Genomic DNA, 21292 nt, shown 5'->3' on the forward strand with positions numbered 1-21292 from the left:
GTTAGGTTTGATATATATATATGGTTTGGCACGTTGGCTGCAATCAGTTACTGAGAGTAAGTAACAGCCATTGCCGCAAGTTCTCGGATGGGTGACCACCCGGGATCAAAGTGCTCAAAAACCTTGCAACATATACACGAGTTGCTAACCAGCCGTACCAACCATCCCAACCATACCGTACCTACCGTACCAACCTTACAGGCTAATGATCTCAGTTGTTAAAGACTCAATCCAATAATAATAATAAAAAAATAGTATAAATAATAAATCATTAAAAAAGGCAATGTGGAAGAGGAGGTAATAACACTCACCCACACCCTATTTACTCCACTGGACTTATAGTTTTTTCCCGGATAAAATAGTATTTAACATCAAATGGTATCCGTTTTATATAAATTATCTTATAATTTATTATGCAACAACAAACATAAATGCTACAGATTTAAGACCATTAGTCAGCAATTTTGTTTTTATTATTATTTCGTTGAAATGACATTTGTCAAGTATAAGCCCATTCAACCCCTTATAAAAAGCGTTAGTCAGATGTCTTTATTAGTATCATAGTTTGTATACACATTATTACAGTTTGTATTCAGCAGACGAATATTTGGCATATAGGTACCTACTATAAGAATAAAAAATCCAAATATTTTAATGACTTCTTGTACGGAGTGTTTGTTATTGTAATAACATACTTATGGAAAGCATCGCGCATAAACATTGAACGCCAAATCCTTATTTATAATGAAATTACGTAGAAATCGATCATCTCGCGTTCTTCGGCAAGCACATAAAATTGCATGATACATTATAATAATATGTATACACACATGACACATATCTAATATACAGGGTGTAACAGATAGAACTGGCCAAAATAAAAATAAATTATGTTACTTAAACGTATGACAAAAATTGATAAAATTATATGATTGGTAAATAGTTTAAAAAATATACCCATGCTGCTAAATTTCCAAAAATAATATTTTTAAAAAAATTATTGCGTTCCAAATAAATTTAACCAAAAAAATATTGATATTTTAAAAAATTCTAAAAAATAAACTACTTGACTTGGATAAATGTTTTTACTATCCAAATCGTTCTTAAAATCAGATTCACAAATTGGCTATTTTGAATTTATTTAAAAAAAATTAAATCAAATTTAAAATTTTTTATTTTCAGTATTTTTGCCTTAAAAAATTGCAATTTTTATGTGAAAGAAATAACAATTCACCCACACGCATTATGGTTAAATTAAGGTTATAAGAATCTGTAAGCTTTAACGGCATGAGCAGAAATTAGGCAAAAAGTAAAAATATATACGCACGCGTTCAGAGACTGTAATATAATTTATCATATATGTTTATAGATTAGTAATAATAATAAAAATTATCATGGGCTTACCCGTTGTTGTAACGCGAGTTCCGGCGGACTTCCGGCCTGGAGACATTGTATAGTAGACGGCATTGTTGTTTCGAAGATCCACCGGTGACTGGGTAGAAATGGTTGTCGACTGCGGGGTACCTGCAGTACGGTGGTGGTTTGCAACCAGCTTCCCAATACTCATATAGATTTTCGTCTGAAAAAATCACAACAGGACAAGGTGAAATGTAATTTATGTATATTATAGTCAATTCAAATACCTAAATTAAAGTTCAAGAGAAACAAAAGAAAAATTTTGAATTATCCTATAGAATTTCGAGTTCATAAAGTTTTGTTTTTTCAATTTATTAAGTATATAGTAATTAGGTAATATTAACTAATTACTAATTATACTTGTAGGTAAATATTCATATGTATGCTATTAAAAATAATATGCTAATATATTAATAATAATAGCCTATAATATAATCAATGCTAATCTGCCATTATATCACTTTAACAGACTTCACGACATCTATATCTAGCCTTATTAATAATATTAACGATAATATTATAGTTAATAAAATAATCAACTTGACCAAAACATTTCAAAATAATATAATGCTCTTGTGGATACCCGGGCACTACGAAATACCTGGCAATGAAAAAGCAGAAGTACTTGTCAAAGAAAAAGCAAATAACCAATATAAACGCCACTTCTGGAATACGTTAACAAAGAATTAAACAAATATCTAAAACAGATTAAAAACTAAATGGCAAAATTACAAAATAAGTGAACATTAAATTAAAAGAACAACAGAAAAATGGAATAATCCAAAGTAACTCAAACGAAGAGATGAAGTTTTTTTAAATTGCTTCAAAATACGTCATACACACTACACACACATGCCCATCTTATGAAAACAGAGCCACCAAGAACGTATCAAACATATTTTCATGGAATGTAGAGACACACAAAAGGCCCGGCAAAAATTTGACATCGAAATTTCGACGGCGCACTTTGCCCCGACGATGAGATTATTAAAAAAAGCACTGTCATTTATGAAACATATTAAACTTTACAATTTAGTTTAAGCTTGATCTAAGTATGTAATACAAGCCAATAGTCAATGGTTATCACGGCTTGAACATTAATAAAAAAATAAATTTGAAATGATTATATTATAGTTTGGACAATTTGAGTATTTAAAAAAAACTTTTATTTATTTATTTTTTTATTCTCGTTTTTCATCAAAGATTTTTTGCGAATCCATTATATTATTTGAAGTTTGAACCCAATATATCGATGCATCGATGTTATTCGATATTTACTACTGTACTGACCAGTTGAACATGTGTCACCCTTTGAAACGTATATTTGTTTTTTCTGACATACTCCGGCCAATAATGATGATTTGTAAGCATTACAAAATACAAATGTTGTAAGTAATTCGTAATAATGGGTCTATACATATAGTAGTCTCCGATATCATTACTGTTATGTATTGCAATTGCAGGGCGTGTTCGGGATAACGACATCCATTGCATCGATCCGAGTAAATATTCTAGGGTGATTCACAAAGCATGCCCCCTGTTTTCGTAAATTATATAGTTATTCAAAATTTGGTTAATGTAAATTTTAAACATACCGTCACATGACAATAGTTTCAAATTCTTGAGATTTTTTATACTGTTTAAGCAGTGTCCTGTGGGTATGGTTTTTAACTGTAAATTAATCAGAGGATTATTAATCTAAATATGTTGACGTATACCAAAATCAATCTTAAGGTATATATTTTAAAATTCCAAATTCTAAATAATAAATTATTAAACGCAAAAATGGGAGTAAGGATTTTTGGTGAATCACATTATGTATACTTATATATTATTATTGTTATCGCGGAAGCATGACAGATATAACGTTTGTCGTAGTGTCGTACACGCATCTCCTCAAATCTATAATACGATCACGAAAGGTTACTACCAAATGGGATTCTATACTTTTCCAATGTCTATGTATATCCGTCCTATGTACATTTTATATCCGCCCTGTCTGTAATACAGTCTTATTTTATAGGCATAAAAAAATGGACCTCATATTTCAAATTTCTACATAAGCGAAAAATAACAAAGAAATAATAGAAAAACTTACTATCTAAGACTCGTGACTGCGCACGGGTCTCAATAATAAATAATAAATATTACGACATATCGTTGTTGGGGTACATAATATAATATATAATAAATTATATAGCATCAATCCTAGTACACTACCCGCCCAAGTCAGAATTTGCCATATTTTTTAACCATGATATTGTGGTTGGTGAACCTATATAAACACAGTGAATACACAGTGCATTTTATACATGATCGTTTATATAAGTACCTACATCGGGGTACATCAGGACATTTCTTTATAAACATCGTAAACAATTATATAAAAAGGATTTGGAAATATTATGGTGTTAAATAGCGTAGATATATCTAGATATTTTAAAAATCAGAATTTTATAAATACAGTGGAAACTCTGAATAGCGATCATACTTGGTCACCAAAATATCATCCGCTATCCAGAGGGGGTACATTTTTGAAATTCATAAAATAGCAAAACAGCGGTTCTTTAACTGTTTGAAGTACTGACGTGGAACCCTGATGACAAATTTTTTCAAACTGTTGGGTTAGGTAACCTAACCTAACCTAACCAATATCATAATCTGCTACACTACAAATAACATATTATAAAAACATACCACACGTTTCATTATTATTTTGAATTCACTTAATATTATTATACGGACATTTAAAATTTAATTTTTTTAATTTACTTTAGGTACAAATTTTATTTTATTCCTTAATCAAAGTGCTGTGTTCTACCTGGAATAGGTTTTTGAACATCGCGGGCTCAATACTCGAAAGCTTTAATTATAGTTCAGCCTCCATGTTTTATAAGTGGTTTCAAAACTTGATTTTAGTATAAACAATAGCGGAGTAGACTTTTTCACATAAATAAGCTGCGGGGAATAGAATTAAAACTTTCAAAGCTTTACTTAATACCACTGCAGACTCCCTTCATGGGTGTCAAGGTCCCCTGGGGGGTCGTACACCACAGTTTAATAACCGCAAAAATAGACCATCGCCAGATCAATAGAAAAATAACACTGAAGATATATAACTTTGATAACCTTTTATAAATTAATATATAGGTGTGTATGTGTGTTGAAAAAGTGACAAGACATTCATCAAAATATAAGATAATAGAAGTGGACTAACAAAGCAATATAATAGTTTGTTATAAGTATATTATACATTAGGAAGTAGGAACACATTTACGTAAATGACTCGAAATGTGGCCAATATTGATAAGGATAAATATTAATTTTTTACATTATTGAAAAATCAAAATATGAAATCGTTTATTCAATCTATAAAATCACGATATAGCATCATAGTGATGAAAAATTACAAATTTACCAAAAAATATGAAAATGGCATGGAAAAAAGAAACATAAATATTAAATACGATTCTAAGCTTACTCATAAGATATGAGTCTCATGCATAGAGGAATATTTCATGACATTTATAAAAAACATAAAAATGTGCAAATAATGCTTCATATATATATATATGAATCCATTGCCTGAAATCGTAATAACGCGGTAATGTGCTTACTTGGATCGGGCGGTACGAGGGCCATAGACGATGAACTAGGTGAGCATTGGCAACAGTCGTACCGGGCTACCGACCGGGCTCTTGTTCTACCGGCGCCCGACTTGTTGCTCTTCGCCGGACCCGGCACGTATACGAATTCGGATCGCGTGGACACCGGTCCCGCTGCCGACGACAGTGACACTACTTGGTGGTCGGCTGAACAATCTGTCGTGTCACTAGAGTGTCTCCACGACACCTCCCGCAGGTCCAGGTCCCACGGGTCAACGTACTTGCGGTGCTGAAAAAATTTCATTGATTTTTGCTATACCTATATATATTATTATTTCAACGTGGCGGAACTTTGGATATTTTGTTTTCTGCAAATGACAATAGATTACTTTAAAACCTTGCTACAATATTATATTCCATATAAATGTGTTTATAAATTTATGTAGGTACCGATAACTTTGTTCACTGCAGGCCACTGCTATGTAACTAAATTTACATCAGTTTTAGAAAATGTCAACTGCGTCTGCGACAACATTTTAAATGGAAATAGTAAGATTATCTTCTACAGTTCTATTGATGTTGTCCACACGCGGAATTTTGAAAAAAAATTGAGATAAAATCACTTAACACAGTACCTATTACCGTATACTTTGTCAGTATTTGACTTCGAAGGAATATATTATATATATTTAGCGATGAAAAAACTTAACGAACACTTCAGTAACAACAGGTTTTGTCCAAAAGAATTTAATGCCACAATGACTTGGAAATTGGAATACTTTAACCTCTTACATAAATACTATCCAATCCACAAGATATTATAGTATTATACCATATACATACTGTGAAAAGTTATTAAATTGAAAAACGTGTAGTACAAAAACTATTATTTTTGATTTTTTTTTCTCCTCTCTGAAAACTCTGATTTAAAACCAACAACAAATCTTTAAATGTGATGAAAAAAAGAACATGTCAACTTACTGAACCGAGAGCAAAATGTTGTTTTTTTTTAAACACCTATTATCGTTTATGTTCGTAAATATATATAACATACACTTTTTCGTATTCCAACACTTTTTTAAATTATCTTTTGGATCATCTTTCACATTTTCCTCTTCGGTGCCTTTAAGGTGCGTGAAACTTTTATAAAGAAAGTTTTTTTTTAATGTTGGTACTTTATTTTGAATATGAACGACGATCGTAAACGTTTTATCAATTTTTAAACACCAGCGGTAGGTATTCTTTTCTTTTTTATGTTCACTAAACTAATGGAAATAATAAAAAGATTAATTACCATACTGAAAGTTTACTTTGTATGGCTTAGCATTACAGTTAATGGTATTTGTATTGATAAAGTTACGTAAAAAAGGTTAGTTTTACGAATTGGATAATCATGGTTACTATACCTACCTCTACATAAATGAATGGCTTTGAGTGATAAAAATAAAAATTTAAATTACACTTAAATTTATACTGTTTATAGAACTGTTTTAAAATAATAAGTTATTTATTTTATTGTAGAGTACTTAAATGAAAACACCATGCAAACTTTCGAAAATACCGACTACTTATAGAACCGTTTTTGATCAGTAGCATATACTAGCATGATATTTTTTGAGCATTTCTACCTATTTATAAGTAGACACTTGGTAAGAAAATGTATATTAGACAAAAATCGTTGTAACTCGTAATAATTACCAAAACTAAAATAAAATTATTTAAAATAAAAAAAAACAGTACATCGGGTTTTCATTCGATAAATTTAAATAAAATACGGAAAAGAAAATAACATCTATGAATTTCGCTTACCATTGTAATCGAAGACGAATCGGACATTTTAGCGCTTTGGTGTCGGCGGTGGCGATGACGATCTCTGTCTCCGGCGACAATGCGTATTATAGTAGCAACAGTATAGCATAGTGATAATAAGTATAGTATTAAAGGTAGTAATGATGGTAGTAGTAATATTAGTAGTAGTAGTAGTAGTAGTAGTAGTAGTAGTAGTAGTAGCTGTATATATTAGGTGGTAGGTACACACGAAGAAATTGATAGTGGCGAGTGTTAAAATACCTATATGCACCGATCGAGAGGTATACATATTGTATTGGCACAGGTACTGGCGGTAGGTATATTATACTTTCTTCTTTCGAAACCAGCTTCACGGTATTAACGTGACCAGCGTGAAAAATTGCCATGGAGGGATAACATAATTGGAAATGGATGAAATTCTGTTTTTTTTTTTTTTCGTATTTCAAAATCCAGAGAAATGTGTCTTACGCGAATTACTTTATACTATTATTATTACTATTATTATATTCGATGCAATCGTTCCATACGCGATTGCGATCATTATATACGGGATGTCGTACAGCATTCCACATCGTCGTATGTCGGTCGAGATTCTTTATCACCTTTATTTTTTCGTTCCCGATATAGGTAGTTCATACTCGTATGTAGTATAATAATAATAATAATATAATATCCAGCTATGGATACTACACGTCGTAATGGATCATCATCGGTTGCGTGATTTGTATATAAAACACAATAAATATTCGGCTTTGTATAATATAACATGAATATTTTACTATTTTCATAATATAATATAGGTACAAACGTGATTTATTTTTCAATGAGTTGATAACAATTAATTCGGAGAAAAACATAAAATACGAATAAAAAAATCCCATTCATATTATGCTCTGAATTTACCAATAAAATGTTAATATTCTCGTTTCCATATTATAACAAATATATTGAAATATTATAATATATATTTTATACTATAAGTACCTATACGTATTAATGTATATTATAGAGTTCAAGTATGATCGTTATATCGGCATAACAGGACGGTCTCGCCGGTGGCCATTTGAAGATTATTGTAAAAAACAACGTTCGCAACAATTATATTATATACTCATAGTACGATAATGGGTAGGCAATATTATATTGAATCGCAGTCGATGGATTTATTTTTTTCATGACGAGTACACTTTTTTTTTATCTTTAATGGAGAAATATTACCGTACCTATAGTTATATTATTTTTTATTACTAGCGCAGATTCGAATTGATCATTTCTTTTTACATCTGGATAATATATATTTCCCTATATTTTTTCCTTTATGCATACTTGTTGCAGTTGCACGATTTTAAACGATTGAATTATAACAGTATCACTACTCTCTTAGTATAAAAATATATAGTGCATGCTTACATATATTATTTTAATATTTACTCAGCTACATATTGTACAATTTATATTTGAAAATGTATATAGTTTTTTTTTGTGTATTTTTAATTAGATAGGTAGGTATAACATTATAATATTTTATGAAATTTAAAGTCAGACTGTTACAGCTGAATTCTTTAACATACAAACATTTTCATCATAATAAGTAATAACTTACGTAAACCTGTTTAATTGTTAACTTTTTATAGCTGTTATATTATGTTTATAAGTTATATAAGCACCTACTTATTTAAAAAATAGTTTAATTGAATTTTGTTTTCATATTATTTATAAATACCTATTACAAATATTTATATTTATAGGTACACATTTTGTGTCCAAAAGGTTACCTATGTAGTATGTGTTATTGTGTTATTGGTTTTTGAAAACTTCTGCTGAAACGAGGAAAGAATATATTTTGGTACAATAACATGTTAATGTGTATAACTATTATTAATATGTTTTCATCTATTCGTACTAAAATATAAAACATATTATTACTTTTTTTTTTTTTTTTATTAAACAGCTATCCACGGCGTCTATGGCCATTGGATGTAACAGTACATTATTATCTTTAAGTATATTTACATAATATTTTTACTTATTTTTGTGTTCAACTATCTATATTCCATATAATTAGGCATAATTAATCTAAGGAAAGAAATAGGGACTTTTGTTTACAAAAATAAATGCACGAGAGTGATCTAACCCCATACGGCCTTATCCATATTGTAATATATCCCCCATCCCCCAAAAGAACGCCAATAGGACCAAAATATTGTAACATTGCATAATTTTTCAAAAAAAAAAAAAAAAAATGTTTTCTGAAACAAATAAAAATTCCAAACTATACAAAAAAAAATAAAAATATTTAATTTAATTGGTATAGTGGTTTCATATTTTTTTAAATAAACTTTTTACTGTTTATTTTTGAAAGCATTGTTTTAATTATAACTTTTTGAACATTTATGTTTCATAATTTAAACAACTTGATTTTTTTGATTTTTTTCTCAATCTCTTATTTATTTTTAATTAGTTTATATTTGGCGCAATTTTTTTTGTATAAAATAAAATAATTCTCTTCACAGATATTTTTAAAACGCATTAATATAAATCAAAGTGGATTGATTTTGAAGTTCAGTGATCTGTTATATTTGGTTTCAATCATTATAATTATATATATACAGTACAGTGTATACACAGTGTAAACACACTATAATATATTATATCATATTATATACGTATATAGAGTTTGTCAAAAGAGGGAGAACTCGTCAATCGTTCCAGTTTGAAAAAAGTACATCAATATAATTATAAAAGCACTGTTCAACTGTACTCACTTCAGTACCCTACTAAAAAAAAACATTGAAAATATTGTTTACCATTCCTTAACCTAAAAAATAAGAACTTCTGGCCCGTCACATCGATTATGTGCTGGATCTTACGGTTTTAGCCATGTATTTAAAATACACAACTTTGTACACATGATTAATCATTTGTGAAGTAAAAAATTAAAATATAGGTACGTGATTGAGTAGTACATATTGTTATAAGTATAACGTTTATGTGTAATTAAATATTCACCTATTTAGTAATTTTTTTAATTGTATGTTCACTCTTCACTCTTCAGACATTTATGATAGGCACTTGTGACCGTTCGATGATTCACCAAAAGGTGCAATTTGGGACTGATATAAATTCCCTCTGAATAACAACTAACGAAAATGCTATAACAGTACTTTTTGGCCGCAATAATGCACTTTAAAAAATTAACTAAAAATCAATTCAATACATATTTTACATTTAATGAAGTTAAATAATTAAAAAAATTAATATTATGACGATAATAATATGACTCATTGGTAATTTTTTTATCGGTAGGTACCTACACATATTGGGACTTATATTATATTCATTCAAAAGTTCAAAACATAAAAAAACATAAAAAATATTACGTAAAATGGTACGTATACCTATTTTATAACTGTTAAATTACGACAGTGCATTTAACCTCACTTCTCGATATTATAATATATTTTGGATAACCTACCTAATTTTATATTAAAATCCAAAAACTCGAAAAATCTATAAATATAACTTAATCTATGAACTTTGTAAGAGAAAATAGTAGATCCATTTTGTTTCCAAGAACGTGACAATTTGATCGAAGATCAATAACTATTATTATCAAAATACTTAACACTAAATTGAGTACGCTTTTGTAGTGTAAAAGCTAAAAATAATCTATATAAAATAATAGGACAATAGGTATAATTTTTATTTTATAGAGATTGTCGTTGTCTCATCGTCACTATAGGCGGCACTACCATCAATTGGTATGGTATTCGACTGAAGACTACGTTATTTCAGGTTTTATAGGTCTGTAAGAAAAACTTTTTTAATTATCTGATTAGGTAGTTGAAAAACGATGAACATTTTTTAAATCACATTAGGTCCACGTAATATGCTGAAATAGTAACTTAATATATAACCAATGAAAATATCAAGTCTCTTTAGGGTTATTTCTACTTCTTGATTGTAACAAAATATTAAAAATAAAAATAGATGGATGACGGATGTACCGCAAAATTTGATTGATTAATAGATAGTTTTCACAACAATTATACAGTACTATAGTACCGTCTATATATGAATGTCTAATTTTTCATCGTTTGATATAGAGATGAGAAATTTGAAACACTTTATTACTCATAGACCTTATAGGTACTAGTAGTATAAGGTCTATGCTATTTCTTATTATTCCGCTTACAATCTATAATAATGAGTATGATCTTTATTTTTTAAGTCAATAGTAGTACCGTAGTATTTTAAAACTGCTATTAATATTAATTATACATATAATGGTAATTAATAATGTTAGAATATATAATTCAAAGCTGTTTATGTTTAAAAATGTTGATATTATTTTTACCTGGTTTAAACCATTGTGTAAATATATATTTTCAAACTACATATCACTATATGTTGTATTATGGTTTGCATCTAATAAGCAATAACTAACAACTAATAGTAACATTATATTATTACATTTGATCGTCATTATTTTAAATCTCACTAGCCACTATATAGGTATTGATTTAGGTATATAAACAATAAATATATTAGTATATTATGTACAATGTATATTTTACATGCATTTTGAATCTTGAATATACAAAAAGTGTGATACAAATAGATTTTGTATATATATGGTATATTGGTATAGCACTATAGCCGGTATTGGGATGTATTGGGAATATTATATATGAATATGTTTGTCTCACACAGTACACAGACACACATCATTATCATTACCACCAAATTAAATGTCATTAATTTATTATTTTATATCAATCGGCAATCCCTAATTGAACCCTTTAGCAAATCATCGAAATACGTTCATTATATTATTTAATATATATTGATTTGTCATTTGATATCTGTAATATATAGTCTATATCATTTTAATGGGTTGGAAATGAGATATTTTTAATATATTCATAGCTATATGGGAATACAACTTTCAATATGATAATATCATACTATAGTTATATTATAATAGTGCATGAATATTATACTGCGACTACAGCTAGTGCAGTATTACTAAACGTCAATTCTTAGGAAAAAACTTAAAATTATTTCTCCACTCACACACTTGATTTCCAGGGGATTGTTTTTTCTTAAACTTTAAAGCTACCCAGTGGATATACTTTATAGTTTATTTTATACTATCCATTCCCCTGCATACCGAAAGCTAACACGGTTTACAGTATACACATATTATACTGCATACCGAGTGATTAACGTATAATACTCATTAATTATTAATAATATATAATACAAATTAATATTTTTTTTACATAATTTTAAGTCGTTAAAAAACAAAAATTTTCTAAAATAAATATTTGTTTTACAATTTTTCACGTTGCTTACAATTTTTTTAATTGTTTACTTTCTCGTATATTTTATTAATAACATGCATGATTTCTTTTTCTTTTTTTCGGAGCACTTTGATACATAAAATTCGAATTATGGACGAGTAGTTTATGAGTTAGTTAGTTAAGTATCTATTAAAAGTTTTGATCGTGGTACAGACTACAGGGGACCTACTCCACTAAAATGTCGGTCCACTATACTCAGCTAATCTAAACTTTAAATACTTATAAGTCATTAGTCATAACTAATAAACTATATATGTCCACATTTTGATTTTTATAGATCAAAATACACCAAATAATATTCTGCTTCGAAATATAAAATTAGAAATATATTATGTTGTCATTCAAAAGAGTAAAACGCTTTAGAAAATATAAATGTTAAAAATAGAAAAAAAATATTGTTTTATTTGCTGAATTTAAACTCGGGTGTGCTGAACACCCTATGAACCCCCTATTTGCGCCAATGCAGGATAGATCGAAACCAGTGAATATACGTCTTATTCTATTATTTATAATAATATAATATGTAACATAGTAATTAATAGTATAGGTATATATAATAATATATAAATATAATAATATATATTAGTGATTCCAATTATTATGTTACTACAACATGTTGTTGCTTTGGCAATAGCCTGGAGGTGTAATTTAATGGAATCCGTGAACGCCGTACATCGTATTAAATAATATCATTCCACGGAAAATGGTTGATATTTTAACATTAAATAGTACTAAAATTTGATAATAAATTGGAAAAAACTCCCGGAGGGTAAATGTTTGATATTTTTCAGTTAATATACATTAATAAATTGCATTAAAAAAAGTTTTATAAATCTTTATAAATTGGATCAGTATTATAATTAAAATGTCTTATAATTTTTGTACATTATAAGAATACTATTAGATATTATTGAAAATGTTTATAACATTTATTAAAATCCCGATTTTAATGTCATGTCATTATATGTTATACGAACCATCAGACCAAACAGAGATGTATCCTAATCTAACCTAGCCTGTAAATAATTTAATTCAGCCAATAATGTGTCATATTGGATTCTTAAGGTATGAAAGACTGTGCAGATAAAGTATATGGTATGAATTACTGTCCTAAAAAACAAGAAAACTTTAATATAGATGAAACATATTTTCATTTATAGAATTTATTAAATTAAGTCTGAACTCTGAAGAGTAATACAAAATGTTTGTTTAAACTGTTAAATTTATTTATTTTTTATCCCATCGAAGGGTTACGTATTTCTTGCAGCGTCAGCTTAGCCTTTACAAGTTTTTTTGTTTTGTAACAAAATAAAATTAGAATTTGGACAGATTTTAGCTATTATTTAGACAAAAAATATTATTACTTAAATAAAACGTCTATTATTATGTATCTTAAGATAATATATACTGAAGTTATGGTTGAAACTTTGAAAGAAGGTAGGTACCTACCTATAAGTATGATAAATTATGAAATTTTTGATCGTTTGCGATAATATGTTTGAATATGTAAGGCGGCGAGGGGACAATGTCCATCACGGTTATATTCGATATTTTAATTAGGTAACTAGGTACACAAATGTAGCATGTGCCATCTTAATATCTCCTCTATAGACGCTCTAGTATTACTTTTCCACGTCAAGTACTGTAATAATCCAATATGATGTACACGATAATATTATATCGACGCCGAAAACGTAGGTATCACGTCCGTTGACCGGCATGGTCTGTATTTTCAATAGCCAATAGGTATAATATACAATATAAATGTATGATACATTCTATATCTATACCAAATGTTAAACAAACAATATTGGTGAATGCGTATGGTACCATGACCGTGTGGATTCAGGCTGATATGAAAATAAATATAATTTAGCTACCTATACGCGTATGCGTGATAGACGATATAGTATATTATGCATTTACCTATGCACATACTGCAGAGTGTTAAGATTGATCCTTTATGCGGCCGTCAATATAGTACATTATATTCCCTTATAATATACATATTATAACATAATCAATTTAAATTTACCTTGTGCATAAATAGACACACAAAATGTAAATGGTATAATATGATAATATAGATTATAGTTGGCTTTTGTAGACATTGAGACATGACAACTATACTCATTTGACATTATCATTACCCACGTCGTTGTGGATATAGGATTTACTTTAGAAAGGAAATAATGTTATGTATCGCTGCCAAGTTATCGAGCGTTCGCGGTATTATAAAATTAATTATGTATTATATTATTATTATGAGATGCGGTCTCGAGACGAAAAACGAGACGCTAAATTACAAACCACGGGATATTTTATTTATAAATTCTTTTCTTCTTTTGTACGAATTTAATAAAATATATACGCGTGTATCTAACCAATTTTGTATACGTTCAGTTTTTAAATTACCATCAACGGTAAAATGTATTCTTGCAATAGCCGTGACCAGCGTTAACGTTTATACTATTTGTTTCAGAAAAAAAAAATAGGAATAAAAACTCACGTTTACCAAGAAAACAGTTGTGGATCACGTGGTCCGTAAATACATAATAAAAATTATATTTGTCGAGGTAAATTGGACATGCGTTAAATGCTATGTGGTTCATATTCCAGTGGTTACAAACGAATAATCCTTAACAACGCAAACAATATTACTTATTTTCTTACATAAAATACCAGCTGAATTACCCGTCGTTTGCCCGGAAAATAAATTGTGATTTTTCAACTCTTTTTTGGTATAACTCGTCGTGGAAGCAATATCTTTTTAAGTGTAAATTATATATTATTTAATTTATAGCCATCCCACCCGGCGATGCCCGTGAGTCTCACTTGTAATTATGCCAGCAGTATAATATATTAATACGTACAATTATCAGGTAAGCAGTAATATTACGGATTCAGCGAAACATGTATGTATAATAAGTGTATAGTTTAACTTTAAAGTATCAAAGTTATACCAAGTTTGTCGTTTTTACTTAATTCAACCTACCACGGATTGGATACAATTTGGTGATTTTTCATCGTCAAATTATCAATTAATATAAAATCTTTTTTTTCTTAGTCTATTTGTTAGTTGTAATTAACAATTATTTTTTAACGATGGAACTGTTGTAGAATTTTGTCAAACACTAAGATTTGAAACAGGTAAATAAACAGAAAAATGACTACTTTATAGACATTAATAACTAACCATCAATATGCAAAAAAAAAAAAAAAATATTTCGTACCTAATAATAAGTAATTTCTACTACTACTATTATAATCTGTAACCAATGGCAACCACTTATAAACAAAAAAAAAATCTACACCGAATAACACGGCCACGGCGACATCTAACATTTTGTCCTTTTGCTCGGCTCCTAAGGATCGTAGCGTAATTTTAAATAGCTTATAAGTTATAACCTACCTTAAGAATTGGGATATCAAATGAAAAAATAATTTTTCAAATGAGACTGGTAAATTTAAAAAAAAATAAATTTTAAAATGTAATAATTAGATTATTGTTATTATATTACTGATCATTGATAAAAATTAGTAAATAATTGTACTATTCATACCAATTATTATCAAGTCAAAAATAACTTAAATAACAATTTGTTTTGTAGATATTAATTTAAATGAGGGTCTAATAGTATAATACTACAAACCTACTGTAACTTTGATATATATGTAATTACTAGTATATGTACCTATGTACTAAATAATGTGTTATTATATTAAAAACAGCAGGACGCATACTTAATTAATTGTAACTTCCTAGAATTCTATTTAATTGCAGACATGGTACACGGGAAATGATAATGTTTAGCGTATTTTATAAACATATTTAATTATTTTACGATATTGAAACTTTTGTGATCATATTATATTAATACAGTCAGTCGTCGGTATAATTGTTTTATTTAATATTATCATTATTACATTGTATTGCACACGTCCTGTGCATCGATTTTAATTACAGTTTATTAAAGAATGATTATTTAATGATAATTTTGCTTTTGGTGTAGATGATAAATAATTGTTATTCCTCCGTTATTTATATTTTAATAGGAGCTTTTCAATAAAAAAAAAAATAATTACTAATATTTTCGATAAAAATATATAATAATATGAATGCAAAAAATTTTCGTTGTAAAATTAAAATACGAATTTTTAGAATATAAAAAACGTCAAAATATTTTTAAAATTGTTACCACATACTATTTCCCAGACAGCATTTTGTAATGATAATATTATAATAGTATTATAATAACGTTATACTAATATTATTCGTTATTATAATGTTATAATAATATTATTAAACAAAAAATTGCTGTCTGGGTTATACCCATTTTTCATAATACATATTAGTAATTACAATTTAAAACACTTATAATATAAGACGTGGTCAATGGATATTTTAATACTGTTACACTTTGTACAATTTGTTTAATATTTTCAATCCATAAATCATTATACTATTGATATTGATTATATGAAATATGATATTGTAGTTAAAATAGTAAGTATTATAATAGATATATTATTATGATGTGCCCAATTGACTGACTTGATTTTATTTTAATAGTTATATTACTCGTGTTTATTTGAATATTTGATATCTATTAATCTAAGGTATATAATCTAAAATATTTTTGATTTGATATATTGACGTTCTAACATTAATTTCCCGTCCACACGAAAAAATGAACTAAGTACTCTCAGAAATACGTTATGTTTAATAATAATTGATAATCGATATGAAACATGCAAATGGACTTCACAGGCTTTACGCTCGTGAACCCGAGCATCCGCGCAACATCAAATCATTATAATATTTGATTTCGGCATGGCAACATCTAATCGTCATTATATTATTATAATAACCTACCTATAATATATTATTACAATCGGTGGGAGCACTATAATAATTGATGTCTGAATGTATTCGGATCACTCCGACGTTATAGTATCACAATGTATTGTGATGTAGGAATATAAAAATGAGTTTAGCGTGTTTTGGCTCGCGCTATGAAGCGCTCTACCGAGTGCACGTCATGCGAAAATTAGCCTGCAGGTCAGGTACATACATGCCACATGGTAAACGAAACCATCAAACTGCAAACTTCGTTATTGTGCCACGTACTGTGGCAATATATTATTATTGCCGTTAGGGATTTGTTTGAAAACATTTTTTGAAATCCCCGCAGGACGAGTTGAATTTTTTTTAGTTTGTATATTTTGTGCACTATGCTCCGAGACCTCGTCGTCTCCGAGTTAATAATGTAATATTTACAATGTACATCATAAGACACTTACGCGTACGGGGGCGTAATTTGGTCATGTTTCTGATGGGGAGGGGGGATGTAACTGTTGTAAATTATACCTAATCATACAACCACCCCACGAAAAAAAAGGATAATATTTGTATGAGCCATAAACACCTCTTAATATAACCATTACGATATTATGTATAATATTATAAGTACACGTATAAAAATATAAAATATGTACCTATACATGGAAACAAATAATTACATATTATAGTATTTAAATATTCACATACAATATTGATAATTGTATATTTGTATACCTTTAGTGTAAGCGTAATATATTATACGACGTCGCTGATATGCGTCGTCGTCGCTCCACGATAAAATAATATTCAACCACTTGTGGTTTATTTTTGTACCACAATACAATATAAATTATAATACAATAATATATTTTTGCGATAGTGTTTATTAAGAAGTAATATTATCTTAGTTAGGTATGCACATCGTACAAGTGGCGTGTAAAAAAAAAAATAAAATGGTGTTGCTCAAATATTTTTAGGTGACCTACCCCTCATAATATTGTTAAATACACCGATCTGTAAAATGTCCTATCATCCTTCTATCAATACCCACCCACTCACTCGCCCATACTGAAGGTGTTGCCTGAGCAACATTAATTGGACCCTATATTACACGCCACTGCACTGTACAGCTAACTTATAAGGAATTCGATTTTTTTTGTATTATTCTTATTGAATAATATACTATACGTCTATACTGTTGTTATAGTGCAGTTAAACAAGTACATAAAATAATAAATGTGGTGTGCCAGTCTTTAAAAAAAAAGTCAAGTGGAGGATACGACACCCAAATCCTCCCCTCGTAATTACACCACCGTACGCGTAAATAGTGAACTTGGTGAGTATAATATATTACCGAAGGCAACGCGAGTGTGTGCGGGAACTTATCGACCACCGCAGTGCGTTAGAGGTTAGACTCTATAACCAATAGAGAGTACCTATATATATGATGCAGACGGAATATTATAATACTGCAGGAGTATAAATTGATAAATAATATAATATTTATTGGGTGTTTAGATGTATTATATTACATGAATTATAGAGGTCAATAGGTTATAATTTTCAGTCAAAATCTACAAAGCATTTTATATAGTTGGACCATAGTTGAAAACGTGGTGATTTTATTTAATTTCCTCCTGTATATGTCATATGTGTACACCATCAAAGTGCATGTAACTATATAATACAATTTATGTGTATGTGTGTATATGTGTGAGATAGTGGATTGTATATGCATTGGGTTTATTATAATATATTCCACTTAAATACTGAGTTCGATTGAACGAATTAAATACGCGCGTATATCGATCGTCGCACTGTATTATATTTTATAAAATATTATATAAACGCGTGTAGTGTTCCAATAAGCGGCACCGATTTTATTATGATATATACCTATTGTATACTTTACTTAGTTGAAAGAACGCATTATACATTTATACATTGCATTTAGAGTACGATGGCGTTCGCTTTGAAGTATCTATTATTCTTGTGTTATAATATAAGTCTATTGACATTTTTCCGAGACGCTATTACACATGTGTATTTTTCTTATGGGTTTTATAATAGGTATAAAATATATTTTCAATTTTGTATTTTTCTTTGATAATTTAAACCGTACATTTTAGTACTTTACGCTGTCGTATTATTTTTCAGAAAAACAACTATTTTATTTACATAATTTGTTACGAGCTATTTATATATATTTTTTATGACATCGTCAGCGCTTATATTATACATGTACACACCTTAGTATACCTCTGATACATACCTATACATACGCATGAGCATACTATCAAAGTAATACATAATATTATTATTACACGGCTTTTTTAACAAAGCACAGTAATAAAATATGTTGAACTGTGTACTTACTGTTTTTTTTTTCGTCGCGATACCGTTACAAAGACAATTATTATTTAAATGAATATAGGTACCCTGTACTATTATAATATTATACACACATTGCAGACAACGTAATAATATCGTTCAGTTTATATTAACGTTATTATACTACATATTATATGCATACACCTAAACCGAAGCGTACTTAGTAAACGTTTATAAAATATCACCATGCAAACCGTTAGCATATAGTGCTCCTACCATTATAATAGTTCAGTTAAAAAATGATTTTTTACTATTTATCCATGGTTGTTCTACATAAAAATAAGCCACTAACGGGCTAGGTATTAAAACATGTTTGAAAAGTGTACGAGACAATAAAGTCCCACCGAAAATAAAATCCCAAGTCCACCTTGTTCTGTGAAAATTTGTCAGTACAGGTAATTTAATTATACAAGATGCAAGTATCATGGACAAACGCACTCAGTCATTTTACTATAATATAATCATATACGTACATTAATCGGGATCGATCGAGAACGGTGCAGTTCTAAACTACCGTGTTAGTCGTAGATATGTGTATAATAGTAGGTAGGTATATATAATACAAATGAGTATAACATTATATACGATGCTATATTAGATATAGGTCCCTATTATTCTATAGTCTGAAAAACGAAGTGTGGTCAAAACTTTGTGTATGAGACGTTCAAAGGCATTTAATGTCTTCTTAATTGCGACGGAGCGCGGAGTTGCGCAAACTAAGTTGAAATTAATAAAGCCTTTTGTATAATTATATAGGTACCTACTATAAATGCATCTCTGTAAAATAATTGGCGAACAGATTTTGTTCTATAGTTGTTGTCGAAATACAATATTGCAATACACAAAATATAATATTACAATTTAATATTTACTTATACAGTGAGCCCTACAGTAGCTCTGATGTCCGGTCCGATGTGTATGAGTGTGATGTGCAGTAATAGAACATAAACCTAAACAATAGTCGAATAACATAAAAAGAAACTATAGACACTTCGCTACAACAAAACATCGACGTTATTTTCTTTGTGATCGTCGAAATTTTCTTTTGTAGTATTATTGAAATATAATATTATATTGTATAATGAGCTCATTGGAATAATTAATACGGGTTATAATAATGATATTAATAATAACGCGTCTGAATAACTATATAGCAATACCTATATATTATATAATATATGACACGGGAACTGTTAAATAGAAAACTCATTAAATTATGTATTTTATGTAGGTACTCACAGTTTTCCCTTTTATATTATGTATTATTATAATTGAAATGTTATATAAAACTCAGATTTTCTTTTGTAATTTTAAAGGGACATAACATGTTATAGGTAGTACTGGTAGTAGGTATATGTAACTGATTTTCCAGTGAAGCTAAGTATACATTTATTATTATTTTCAAGTTGTTATATTATGATGTAATATTTTATTGATGAAATCAGTAATTATAATTAACATTACGAACCCATTAACACTTTTCCTTGAAATCAGAAATACCATTCTCAAATCTTACGCGTGTGTGATGTAAAATATAAAAATTCTCGAGTGTTTAAAATAGTGTTAAAATATCACTTTGCAACAATATGCTTTTCGAATAAAATATTGTCATAATTTTCCATCAAAGACTCTGTCTCATCATCGTAAAAATAAAATCGTGTGTGCTAGTACGTACGCCTGAAGTGAATACATAGAGGAAATTCTATAGTGGTAAACGTTGGAAACGTTTGATATAACAGAGAAATATTCGGACTATCTGTTTGCTAAGCAATGCCAAACATTGCAAATGCCAAGATCCAGCGTTTTTGTCTGTTCAGTTTCAATAACTAACGGTAAGGGCGGAAATAGTCTAATCGGTAGAT

At 28.8% G+C, this 21292-nt stretch overlaps 1 protein-coding gene across 1 annotated transcript; it reads right to left on the minus strand.

The window, feature by feature from the left end:
- Positions 1-1178: 1178 nt before the first annotated feature.
- LOC100159572 lies at positions 1179-7363 on the minus strand. Its single transcript, XM_029490338.1, has 3 exons — positions 6831-7363; positions 5034-5310; positions 1179-1579 (listed from the first exon to the last, which is right to left on the minus strand). Exons 1-3 carry the CDS (start codon positions 6855-6857, stop codon positions 1401-1403), a joined length of 483 nt encoding a protein of 160 aa, XP_029346198.1. The 5' UTR covers positions 6858-7363; the 3' UTR covers positions 1179-1400.
- Between the last annotated feature and the right edge of the window lie 13929 nt (positions 7364-21292).

The sequence above is a fragment of the Acyrthosiphon pisum genome, chromosome A2 (assembly GCF_005508785.2).
Source record: "Acyrthosiphon pisum isolate AL4f chromosome A2, pea_aphid_22Mar2018_4r6ur, whole genome shotgun sequence".
Taxonomy (NCBI): domain Eukaryota; kingdom Metazoa; phylum Arthropoda; class Insecta; order Hemiptera; family Aphididae; genus Acyrthosiphon; species Acyrthosiphon pisum.